At 43.2% G+C, this 13,185-nt stretch overlaps 1 protein-coding gene across 13 annotated transcripts in view; it reads left to right on the top strand.

The window, feature by feature from the left end:
* Positions 1-11,728, top strand: part of FRMPD4 (FERM and PDZ domain containing 4) — a 797,331-nt gene extending 785,603 nt beyond the window's left edge. For 12 of the 13 annotated variants that reach the window (XM_060292295.1, XM_060292298.1, XM_060292294.1 and 9 more), the window contains 3 exons: positions 2,331-3,398; positions 3,764-5,053; positions 6,674-11,728. In XM_060292295.1, coding sequence (XP_060148278.1) covers positions 2,331-3,398; positions 3,764-5,053; positions 6,674-7,998 — 3,683 coding nt within the window. In that variant the 3' untranslated portion in view covers positions 7,999-11,728. Of the gene's footprint in view, positions 1-2,330; positions 3,399-3,763; positions 5,054-6,668 lie in introns of all 13 variants that reach the window. The other variant, XM_060292305.1, reaches the window with a different exon arrangement.
* The last annotated feature ends 1,457 nt before the right edge of the window (positions 11,729-13,185 follow it).

Here is a 13,185-nt window from a genome sequence, read left to right as displayed (position 1 = left end):
AGGAAGCCAAGAGTGAGTATGTATTTTCTTCTTGTCTCAAATTGATCAAAGGCCTTCGTCAAGATCTCTAACCAGGAACAGTAAGCCCCTATTTCTTCTTCACTATCTTGAAAATTAACCCTTCAAGTACTTTCAAAACCCCTGCACCCACACAGCTAAGCATCTCTGAGCCTTAGGAAAGTCTTATTAACTTTGCCTTTAGCCTGCTCACCTGTTCAGATTTCTTGTTGGTCTAAACCAGGGGTGGGCAAAGTGTGGCCCATGGATCAAATCTTGTTCTTGTGAGTAAAGTTTCATTGAAACTTGTACATCGTATTAGGTTCCTGGGGCAGCCGTAACAGAGTATCACAAGCTTGGGGACAACATAACAGAAACTTGTTCTCTCACAGTTTGGGGGGCTAGAGGTCCAAAATCGAGGCATTGGCAGGGCCATGCCCCCTCCAGAGGTTCCAGGGAGAGTCTTTCTTTGGCTCTTCCTGTTGCTGTAGTGGCCATCAGCATTCCTTGTAGCTGCATGACTCTAGTCTCTGCCTCTGTCTTCCCACGGTCTTCCCTCCTCTGTGTGGCCCAAATCTCCCTGTGCTTTTCTCTTATAAGGGCACTTTCCATTGGAATTTAGGGCCCTACACAGATAATTCGGGGGGATCTCATCTCAAGATCCTTAATTATATCTGCAAAGACTCTTTCCAAATAAAGTCACATTCTTAGCTTTTGCGGGGGGGGGGTCACCATTCAAGTCACCACATCCACTTGCTTATGTGTCATCTATGGCTCCTTTCGTGTTACAACAGCAGAGTTGAGTAGTTGCTCAACTGAGCTGTTGGCCCACAAAACCTAAAATAGTTACTATCTGGCCCTCCCTTTACAGAGAAAATTTGCCAAGCCCTGGTTTAAACCCAGAGCTGTCTCACAACTTTGCTGAACCACTGTCCCTCCTCCCAACAATCGACACTCCTCACACACACACACACACACACACACACACACACTCACTCACTCACTCACACAGAGCCAGTCATAATCCATGTCATTGTTAATAAAACAGTGCTGAACCCCGGCAGGTGTATTTATTATAAGGTAGCACGTAAGTATGGCTGGTGTGTAACTCAGTGTCTTCAGAATTTCATCGTTACCTGCTCTTCATGAAAATACGTGTATTGAATAAAATGACTCGGAACATTGTGCAGCATTGAGTCCATCGTACATTTGGGAGAGAGCCAAAACCTCTTCAGTAAAACTGATTTTTTTTCCCATATCTCTTGTATATCTGATTTCAGTATTATTCAAACTTGGGCCAGAGGGCAATTTGAGGAAACAAATGGGACAATTTGTGACCCTAACATTTCCTCAAAATGTCACCTCTGGAATTGACAAAGCAATATTGACACAATGACTCGCTGCCCTGTCTTGGTAAATATCAGAGCAAAATCTCCACAGCCGAGTTCTCTATTGGAAGACTCTTGAAGATCAAACAAAACAATGAGATTTAAATTAGAGTTTTGCAGTTTTGAAGAACAACAAACAAATCTTCAGGAGTTTTCACGATACAAGTAGAAATGGAAATTCATCAAAGTATTAACTATGCGTAGAAATAGCAGAGAGGGTGCATTACCTGCGAATGCTCCACCTTGTACGTCCTACCTGTGTGCATGTGTGCTTACAGGCACGCGTACTGGCATTTATGTGTAAAAAATACGCACACCCACAAGGACAGGAGAAGGCTAAAGAGAGAAGTTTTGGTGCCACCATTGCAATATGTAGTATTATAGTTTTTATTAATATACATTATATGTATATATTTATTATTACCTTATCGTTACAGTATTTCCTAAAATACGTGGTAGAAGTATGAGGATCCTTGACCTTCTCTTAACTCAATGAGGGAAAAGTCCAACATCTCCCTATACAAAGCGGGAAATGTTAGCTCTCACTTTACAAAGAAAAGGGCAATCCGTTTTCTGGAATAACAGCCTATTGGACTATCGCCTTTAAGGATTTTTAAAGGCATGTTGTATATTCACATTTATAGACATAAATGAGGCCTTTTAATGCTAGAATCAGAGATCAGATGGAAGTAAGCTGTAGTTCCCTACTCTCGGATGGTATTCTGTTTTATCAAATAGCAATTCTATTTTCTGCAGTATCAATTCTCCTAACCAAGAAATCCTTGCACCTGAAGCCTAAATCGACCACTACCGTATTTGGAAAGCTGAATAACAACCGTATTCACAAAAGTGGTGCTACAAGCCATTAAGTTAAGAAACAGAGACAAGGCCCCCCAGAAACCAGACAGCACAGTAATGTGTCTTTGCATGACTCTTTCTCTTTAGGAACTGAAAATAAAGGAAAGCATAACCTCCTTGGCCCAGATTGGAACTGTGTACCCCAAGTGACCACATTCATTGACGAAGGGGAGCAAGAAGCACAGATAACATATATAGATGCAAAGCAGAAGGCAGTTGAGATTCCAGACGGCACCTTGTGTCCAAAAGACCACCACCGGCACTTGTACATGGACAACACCTATAACTCAGACGAACTCAGCCAGCAGCTGACCCAGCCGGGAGATGCTCCGTGCAAGGCAGACTACAGAAGTCTAGCTCAGCGGTCCCTGTTGACTCTCTCAGGACCAGAAGCTCTAAAGAAAGCACAGGAGCCTCCAAGAGGAGCTAAAGTGTCCTTTATTTTTGGAGATCTCGCCTTGGATGATGGTATCACTCCCCCGACTCTCGGCTATGAAAGACTGCTGGACCAGAGTCCAGAACTGCTGGAGAAGCAGAGGAATCTCTACATCAGCGGTGCCAATGACACGAAGAGCCTGGATCTCACTCCAGACGCAGAGGGCATCCAGTTCGTGGCCAATTCTGTGTATGCAAACATAGGCGACGTGAAGAACTTCGAGGCTGCCCAGGGCATAGAGGAGCCCCTCTTGCACGACATCTGTTACGCGGAGAACGCCGACGACGCGGAGGACGAGGATGACGTGAGCTGCGAGGAGGACCTCGTGGTGGGAGACATGAACCAGCCGGCCATCCTCAACCTGTCTGGGTCAAGTGATGACATCATTGACCTCACGTCCCTGCCCCCGCCCGAAGGGGACGACAACGAGGACGACTTCCTGCTGCGTTCCTTGAACATGGCTATCGCCGCGCCTCCACCTGGCTTCAGAGATAGTTCCGACGAGGAGGACTGTCACGGCCAGGCCGCTCCCTTCCTGGGGGACAAGGAGGCAGGCGGCACCCTGCAGAACGACGAGATCCCCGTGTCCCTTATCGACACTGTGCCCACCAGCGCCGAGGGCAAGTGTGAGAAGGGCCTGGATAGCGCCGTCGTTTCCACGCTGGACACTCTAGAAGCTCTGTCCGTGTCAGAAGATCAGCAGACCAGTGACAATTCAGGTTCTTTCACGATTGTTACATTTATTCACTGATAGCCATATCATTTCATCCTTGCAAGCCATCCGCCCTTGGAGTCCTGTCATGTGTCCTTCATGTCACGCATGTCCCGTTTCCTAACCGTGCTGAAACTACCATCGTGGGGTTTTTGTGTGTGTGGTGTCCTTGGTTGTTCTTTTTTTAAAACACGTGGCACGTTTTTTTCCCCCCATTTCCGGAACAACTGTGCAATAAACTCAGAGTCCTTACTGAAAAGGGAAAAAGTTGGCTTTTTTTTTTTTTTTATAATAATGAGCCCCATTTTCTTACATGTCTCCTAGTGCCTGTGATGCATCCATTAACCGGCTCTTGTTTTTTACGGCCTGCAGGTGTAGCCATCTTGCGGGCTTATAGTCCCGAGTCCTCGTCAGACTCGGGCAATGAAACTAACTCTTCGGAAATGACGGAGAGTTCTGAACTGGCCACGGCCCAGAAGCAGTCAGAAAACCTCTCCCGCATGTTCTTGGCCACTCACGAAGGCTACCACCCCCTTGCGGAAGAGCAGACAGAGTTCCCCACCTCCAAAAGCCCACCTGGGGCCTTGCCTCCGAAGGCCTCCCACACCCTCACTCCCCGTCCAGTGAGCGACCTCCCGCCCAAAGTTGTGCCTTCCAAGCAGATCCTTCACTCGGGCCACGTGGAGATGGAGCCCGAAACCATGGAGACTAAGTCAGTCACTGACTATTTTGGCAAACTGCACATTGGGCCGATGGCATATTCCTGCACCAGCAAAAGGAAAAGCCAGCCGGCCGACGGGGAGGGGAAAGCATCCCTTAATGGGAGCATGCCAGGGAAAAAACAGCAGGGGACCAAAACGGCAGACGTGGAGGAGGATGCCAAAGGTCAATTTGCTAGTGTGTCTTCAAGGGACAGTCAACACCTGAGCACTTTTAACCTGGAGAGAACTGCCTTTCGCAAGGACAGCCAGAGATGGTATGTGGCCACTGAGGGGCCTATGGCTGAAAAAAGTGGGTTGGAAGCAGCAACAGGGATAACCTTTCCCAGAGCTTTGGCTGTGGGAACCACAGAGACCGAAGGGAAGGATGATGGGGCTCCTGATGGAGAAGCCGTTGAGGTTTCAGGACTTGGCCAGCGGGACCACTTCTTAACAGAGGTGACCTGTGTGTCTTCAGCCAAAGACTTAGGTAACCCGGACGATGCTGACCCGTCCACCTGTGACCATCCTTCCAAGCTCCCCGAGGCGGAGGAGAGCGTGGGCCGCCTTTGTGACTACCACTTGGCCAAGCGGATGTCGTCGTTGCAGAGCGAGGGCCATTTTTCTCTGCAGAGCTCTCAAGGCTCCTCGGTGGACGCAGGCTGTGGCACGGGTAGCAGTAGCAGCACTTGTGCCACTCCGGTGGAGTCCCCGCTCTGCCCCTCCATGGGGAAGCACCTGATTCCTGAGGCTGCCGGGAAAGGTGTGAGTTACCTTCCTTCCGAGGAGAGAGCCACCGGGCTTCCCAGCCACGGAGCCGCCTTTAAGGAATTACACCCACAGACAGAAGGGATGTGTCCACGGATGACAGTGCCTGCCCTGCACACGGCCATTAACGCCGAACCCCTGTTTGGCACTTTGAGAGACGGATGTCATCGACTCCCCAAGATTAAGGAAACCACAGGTACAGCAATGACGGATTTAGCGCTCTGCGTTACCCGCCAGGAGCACGTAAACCAAATTTACAACAAACCTAAAAATAGAAAGTCTGGAGGAAAAGGAAAAGGGTTTTTTAAAAAGGCTGCAGAGCTGTGGCCAGGTTAAGTGTCAAATCATTGTTCCCCCAGTGTTGAATAAATACTGGCACTTCTAGGTCTGGACAGTAGTGGAAATGGCATTTCTGGCCTTTAGCTTCCTGCTCTGTCTTGCTTTTAGAATTTGATGGAGCAAACATTCTTTCCCTAAATTCTAAATGTAGACTTTTAGCAGCGCCCAGTGCAACTTTTAGTTATAAGATCGTATTGCCTAGAATCGCAAAAGTTTGATTTCCTTCTCAAGACGTCGAATTTCTCATTTTGCCATTTCCTTTTTGAGAGGCAAGGAAGGAAAATAGAGCAGGGGATCTGGGAGGCGGGAGAGATTGGGGAAGATCCTTTGCCTCTCAGCAGTACTTCCAGAGCCCTCCCTACTCTGTAAGACTCTCCTAGACGAGGACTCTGAAGTATCTGGCCTACCGCAGTGTCTAAAAGGTTTGGGGGGGATGCACGATCAGCTGCTTTATTTTCCCCCAAATAATAAAATATAGACGCCAGGTAGAAACACGAACACAGCCACCTTCTGTGCCCGCCTTCACCATTCTGCCACCCAGTGGGCACCTATCCGTCTCCGAGATCCGCTTGGCCGGCCATCCTGTGGCAAAAGCAGACACTATTTCATACTTTGCAATTTCAAATTATATCCTCAGCAGTGTCTTTTCCATGTAGGTCAATAGATGTTAGTGAGACCTTATATTGGTTAATTTCCATTCCCGCCGTTTTAAGATTATCTCCTTTCTCAAAACTCACCACTGGCTTCACCTGCCTTGGGAAACCCATCTATGAATGTTACCAAACTCATCTCCCAACTAGCATCTGTACCTCTAAACTCATTAAAGGCCACTTTGCAGTTTACAAAGAGCTTTCACCTAACCTATTCCTCTTGCTTCTCACAAAAATTCTGTGAGGTGGAGGCCATTGTCCCCACATGACAACTTTTCTGGGACTTTCCCAGTGTCTCAACTTCAAACCCTGTACCAGGCGAACCTCACGGGGTCCTCTTTAAAAGGCGAAGATACCTAATTTGCATTAATTAAATTAGGCCACTTCTTTTTAGGAAGGTAACCGATGCCAGGATTAACCTGACTCCTTGAAATGGAGCTTAAATGTCGTAAACACGGTTGAATAATCTGTATGTAAGACGTGTGTTTGCTCATTATGTGTCTAAGCTTTAATAGATAAATATCGGGAACAAGGCAATTCACAAAATTCCACTGTCTCCCTCAAAACATTTGGGATTTCTAGACAATGCCAAATGAATCAATCGTTTCAGGAATAAGAGACTCTAGTATTTCTTAAAATATATTAAAATTGAAATCTATTAAAGATTTCAGGAGGCCGTCTTTGGAAAGCAGGTCGACCCTGGCAGATGGTAGTTCTTCTCGAGTACATCCTTGGGAGATGACAGACATCGCATAGAGATTTAGTAAAAATGACCACCCATGAGGTGCTTAATGATTCTCTCTGTTTTCCTACTACCCCTAGTGTAGCTTTGACAGAGCCTGGGAAGGAGAGACGAGGAGGCATGCCTTCAGCTTGGCCTCAACATCCTAAAGCTGATCCCACCCTGCTACCATCAAACATTCACTCGGAATCAAAGGTGCCAATTCCAAATCAAGACCCTACTGATTTCTCCCAAGCAAACCAGGCCTACGGAGAGGCTGTGAGCTGGTGGCCACTGGATCTGCGAGGGGGGAGCCTCAGGACACCCCCCAGCCAGAGGGCTCTGAGACGTAGCAGCAGTATCCTCTCGGGATCTGTAAGTTTGGAGACCTTCCGGGAGAGAAGCAAAGGTGCAGTCAGCTTAAAGTGTCCAGGTATCACAGAAGCACAGGAGGCCAGTTCAGAAAGGCACGCAGAACTCCCCCTAGGGAAGAAGCTCACCAAAAGTTTTTCCCAAAGCTCGATGCACTTTAGCTCTGAGGGGATAGTTCACAAAAGGTCCCCAGCGGCTCACAAAAACTCAAAGCTGTATAGGACATTGCCCTTGCGGAAGCTGGAAGGCAGCAATTGGAGATGCCGGGGACCTTTCAGCTACTGCTTCCTGAATGGAGGGCAGGATGAAGATGGTGATGAGGACGAAGAGCAGAGAGAGGTCGATCACCACGTCTCTTGCCTCTTTCGACCACAGATGACTCAAGCCACGCCAGACCCAAGCAGCCCACCCCTGGCTGTCGGAATTCAGGAGCAAGGAGGGGAGCTGTCCAGAGGTTCAGTTCTGAAGGTCTGGGCCGAAGACTCGAGTGGCCCAGATGATGTGGACTTCAGCAACCTGACTTTTGATGCCCGGATTGCAAGGATAAATGCCCTTAAGGAGAGCACATATGCAATGCCCGATGGGTTCCTCGCAGCCCAAAATGATGCCAATGAGCTGCTCTGCCTTGTCAGGGAAACCAAGGGGAAGAAAGGGGAGTCACGCCTTGAAGCGTATGACCTAACACTTTCTCAGTACAAGCAGCTGTTATCCATTGAGTCCAGACAGTTGGGGAGTGCCTGCAGGAAAATGGCAATGGCCGAGAAAAGTCCAGAGGAGATGCTCCTAGCTATGACTTCCAGCTTTCAAGTGCTCTGTTGCCTAACAGAAGCCTGCATGCGATTAGTTAAAGTTGTGAACTCAGAAACACAGCGGCAGGAAATTGTAGCGAAGATCGATGAAGTGGTCATAAACTACATCTGTCTCCTGAAAGCTGCCGAGGCAGCCACTGGAAAGACCACTGGGGATCCCAATGTTGGACTCTCAATGCGACATTCAACCACCATGGCCGCTCTCGTAAGCACACTAACACGTTCTCTCAAGATGCTTTTAAATAAATAAAGTATGAAAGTCACGTCATAATCTACCTTTGCAAAGCCATACATGAACTTTTATTTACTTTATGTGTACGATGAACAGATGTCTCCTTTCTTCTCTCTGTATATTTTGTTATTTTATATGAAATAGGAGATAAAAGTCACATTGATGAAAAGTTGAAATGTACTAATCCAGATGTATTCTGTTTCTATTATACATATATACACATGTAGAAGAAATATACAAGGAAGTGGTGATATTTGGCTATTTTTCATATAGTCGAAACTCCAGGTATGTGATGTGAAACGTTAAATTCTGCTGTGTTGGAGCAAAACAATGAATCCTATCCCCTTTCCTTCCAAGTGGATACTTGGAGACCATATCGTTCATATTTAGAAGTAAAAAAGAAAAGAAGAATCACAATGTATATAAAACAGTACTTATGTTTTAAAACTATGATTTTTAAGCATTGGAAATAGCAAAAAGACATTTAAAATTCAAAAAGCTATTATGAATTATTAGAGAATATATATAATAAATTAATTTTTTGCTCATAGTGTTTGGTTATCTGATGCTTTTTTCCAGGAATCCTACATATTTCATTTTGGCTTACGCCATTTGGGCTAGAAATGGGGTGGGAGTGGATTCTATTGTGTCAACACAAATGCTCTTCATGATGTTTCTAGAATTAAAATACTTCCCAAATAGAAGAACAGGGGGAATGATGGACAGGTTCCCGGGTAATACCTACTTAGGGACTATCTAATTGCACACAAGGAAAGGAGTTAATAATACCAAAATTAAATTGTTTGATGAAAAGAGAGATCTGCTTTGACTCAGTGTCAAAATATACAAACCAAAGACACCATCTCTCTAGAATTCCCTTCAGGGTGACAGAACATTTAGTAAAGTATTTGCAAAATTATAAAAAGGAACATTTAATGATCCTCACAAGTAAATGCAGGTCCAGTAACGTAAAGCAAAGAGCTTCGTGCATCACCTCTACGGGAGCCAATGCTTCCAACCAAATTTGCAATGACAACCTAACACTGGGACAAAATTTCAAATCTGGAATGTTCCAGAAAATCGGGGAAAGATAGTTACTCTAATATGGAAGCCATACTTAAATAAATAATAAAAGTATTTTTGAAATGTTCTAATCTGGATTGGCTGATAGAAATGTGAAAGCTGAGGGGGAAAAAAAAAGAGTGGTAAACTTGACCGCTTCAAGTGAACCTGACGGAATGCAAAGAAGTTTTTAGAACCATCGTCTCTCTAAAAATGTATCTTTGGGTCAAAGCAAAAGGATGCAAAGTCTGCAATTGTAAAATAAAGTTGATATGTACATATGTACTTCGTGGCTCTTTTAGTGCTCAAGCTACACACACTCCTATTTACGTAGGTGGCTTCTTAGAATATGACAGGAGTGTGCCCAGTGCAAATATTTCCATTTCTGTAGGCATAACACAGTCCCCAGTTGCTGTCTCTCTCGTCAATTGTTCCGTAGAGACTCAATAACAAAAGCCACACATATTTATAGGTGGTAGCAAACAAAAGGAGTTTAGACGTGTTATTATAATGTTTAAATAATAAAACATTATTTGATTACAGTTATAAATATTGGTGTTTGATAGTGAGAAATATTAATGATGTTTACTGTGGAAATTTTTGGTAAATGTTCTGTATACGCAAATACATATTAATACAGGATTGTGTTCTATGTCAGACGTTGTGCTAAACATATCATATATCTTATCTCATTTAATCATCACGACGATCTTATGGTTTGGACACTATCATTAATTCCCTATGGAGGCAATATAGTTTCGTAGTTAAGGACATGTGGTTTGGGGTCAGAAACTTCTTCATTTAAATTTGGACTGTGCCATTTTCTAGCCCTTTCATCTTGGGAAAGCTAGTCAATTTTCCTCAGTCTCAAGTTCCTTCTAGTAATATGGAAGTCAATAATAAGATCTATTTCCATAGGATTGTCACGAGTTTTAAGTAAAATTATGTATATAAAGTTCTTACTGCAATACCTGGCAAAGAGTAAGTACTCAGTGCTAGATACTATTATCATCATAAGCATTGCGTTAAATATATTGCCCAAGGTAATATGTAGGGGCTGTTTGTTTTATACGCATATCGTATCCTGACTCTGTGCAGAATACATGAGTGTATTGCATATGTATAAAAGAAATATACAAGGAAGTGATGATCCTTGTTCGATCACATGTCCAGTTAGAACACCATCCCAGTCCATTTCAGTTCTTCGGGAGGCCTCAGTGAAATAGCTCTGGGTCTTTCTAACCAATCTCCCATTACCTTTGGGTGCTCCAGTAAATTTCTGTTTCTTATAAACAAACTCTTTACCACTTAGAGAACCTCAAGAGCCCCCCAATCGCTAAATGTGCTGCTCCTAAGTGGGGTCCAGGCCCACTAGAGTGTAGGAAGAATGTATTAGAATGCTACTTGTGTTTATTTTTATCTAGCCTTTTTTATGTTTGTGTATGTTTTATAATGGCATAAGAGTACAGTGGTATATGTACATCATTTTAAATAAATCAATTAATTAATAAGCATATGCCTGATGCATGTGTGCAATAATATTGTCGCAGGTAGGGTTGCACTCACTAAAGTTCGGAGACCACTGAAGCAGAGAGTGAAACTTCCTTGTCCCTGAGGTCTTTTACATTTAGTCCCCAGCCTATTTTTCCAGGTGTACCGCCTATCATTTTTATTCATCCTTTATTATAAAACTTTCAAACGTGTATAAAGATAGGCACGATCATATAATGAATCAATATGTACTCATCACACACCCATTCATGCCCAATCTTTTCTCTGTTTCTAGGCACCTCCTTCCAAACTGTATGTAGAAGCAAATCCCAGACATCATAGCACTTAATCCATGAATATTTCGGTAAGCACTTCCTATAGATAAGAATTTTTAAACATAATCATAATGCCATTTTCACACTTTTTAAAATTAATAATTCCCTAATATTACCAAATAAATATGTTACAGAAATAAATGATGAAGAAAGTGAAAATTCCTATAAACCCAACCCCCAAAGACAGTCGTTGTCAACAATTTGGGCCATCTGCTTTCAACTTTTTCTATATCTGTGCTATTGTTATCATTATTGTAGGTGTTTAGGAGTTTCACTTTTGACTCAGAGAGTTAGTCTGAACACATTTGCCCTTCTCCTGAGTCTCAGTTCCACCATAGTTTGTGTAAGTGGATTGGCTGGAGGGATCTGATTGACACGGAAAGACAGAAGGGTCAGATGAACCACCGCCACAGTATTAGGCTTCTAGTAAAATCCAGCAACTAATGCAGTTGCCTTAGACATTAAAATTAACACAGACCCCTCAGCCCAGCTGGTATTAGTCTGATCACAAAAGAAATTATGTTTCAGAAAAAAAAAAAACTGACAATATTGAAATGACCAGCTACAGCAACATTACAGTAGATTGATTCCTTTTGCTATGAATTTCATCTTTCATTATAATTCGTCTTAGGAAAGACAATTTTCATTTCTGTTCCTCTTTTATATATTTCTAAATGTCAGTTGTTCTCTGAATGTTATTTCTGAGCTACTCAAGATGTCACACTAATTTATTCCTCCTGGATTACTCTCCATTTGGCAATGGAAAAGTTTGTTCTCTTGGACTGATTATCACCGTTCATAATTGTGTTAACTGTTTTTGAAATTGAGAAAAAAGCAAATTAGCTGTGTTCACGTGATTCCTTACCTCTTGCAAATATTGAGGAATCTTCACAGGGATCAAAATACATGGATATTATTACGTCCTTTCTCCTCTAACCTGATTTTATCTCTGCCGTGAAAGTGGTTGATTTGGGGTGTGTGTGCGTGTGCGTGTGTGTGTTTGGGTGTATAGAGGTGCCGGACAGGTGTTTGAGTAGATAGGTGTGTGTATCTGTCTGTGAGAATAGTTTTCAGTTTGGTTTTATGGATTTCAGTGCAAGTTTCCCCTCTGGCAGTCCAAAAACTATGATAAAACTTTCAAGTCAGATTACAGAAATAGCTTCTCAGCTTTGAAAGATCAAAGAGTTGGAGTCTTACCTTTTGAACTGAATTTTTATTCATAACAACTTGAACATCACTCAGTTGGACACTTTTTATTCTACCTATTCCTTAGCCTACCCCTCTCACTTTTTCATTTCAAAAATTGGAAAGTAACCTTTAGAACTGTATTAAAATTTTTTCATTTTTATTTTATTTTTTCACATCTTTATTGGAGTATAATTGCTTCACAATGGTGTGTTAGTTTCTGCTATATAACAAAGTGAATCAGCTATACATATACATATATCCCCATATCTCCTCCACTTTGCATCTCCCTCCCACCCCTCTAGGTGGTCACAAAGCACCGAGCTGATCTCCCTGTGCTATGTGGCTGCTTCCCACTAGCTGTCTACTTTACATTTGGTAGTGTATCTATGTCCATGCCACTCTCTCGCTTCATCCCAGCTTACCCTTCCCCCTCCCCATGTCCTCAAGTCCATTCTCTACGTCTGCGTCTTTATTCCTGTCCTGACCCTAGGTTCTTCAGAAACTTTTTTATTTTCTTAGATTCCATATATATGTGTTAGCATACAGTATTTGTTTTTCTCTTTCTGACTTACTTCACTCTGTATGACAGACTCTAGGTCCATCCACCTCACTACAAGTAACTCAATTTCACTTCTTTTTATGGCTGAGTAATATTCCATTGTATATATGTGCCACATCTTCTTTATCCATTCATCTTAATTTAAAAAATAAATAAATTTCGAAGCCTGTACATAGGAAATCCGTGGAAGAACAATCCATGTCTTTATCAACTGTTTCTGCTGCAGAAAATAATGGAATTAATTAAATCCTGCTTAGCTGAGGGAAATAGATAACCAATTATCACAAGTAGCTTATTTCACCATTCAACTTGAAATTAACCTGCTGCCTTTGGGTGAACTTTCCGTAATCTTTCCACCATATTTATAATTGCATCTCAATTTTATGTTACACATTAATTTTGAAGCATTAAAATAAAAAAATATATATATTAAATAAATATATATTTTTTGGGGGGGGGCCGTGCCACAAGGCTTGAGGGATCTTAGTTCCCCAACCAGGGACTGAACCCGGGCCCTCGGCAGTGAAAGCGCAGAGTCCTAACCACTGGACCACCAGGGAATTCCCCTCA

Source organism: Globicephala melas, chromosome X, assembly GCF_963455315.2.
Source record: "Globicephala melas chromosome X, mGloMel1.2, whole genome shotgun sequence".
In the NCBI taxonomy this organism is placed as follows: Eukaryota; Metazoa; Chordata; class Mammalia; order Artiodactyla; family Delphinidae; genus Globicephala; species Globicephala melas.
This window is presented reverse-complemented; position numbering and strand designations above follow the sequence as displayed.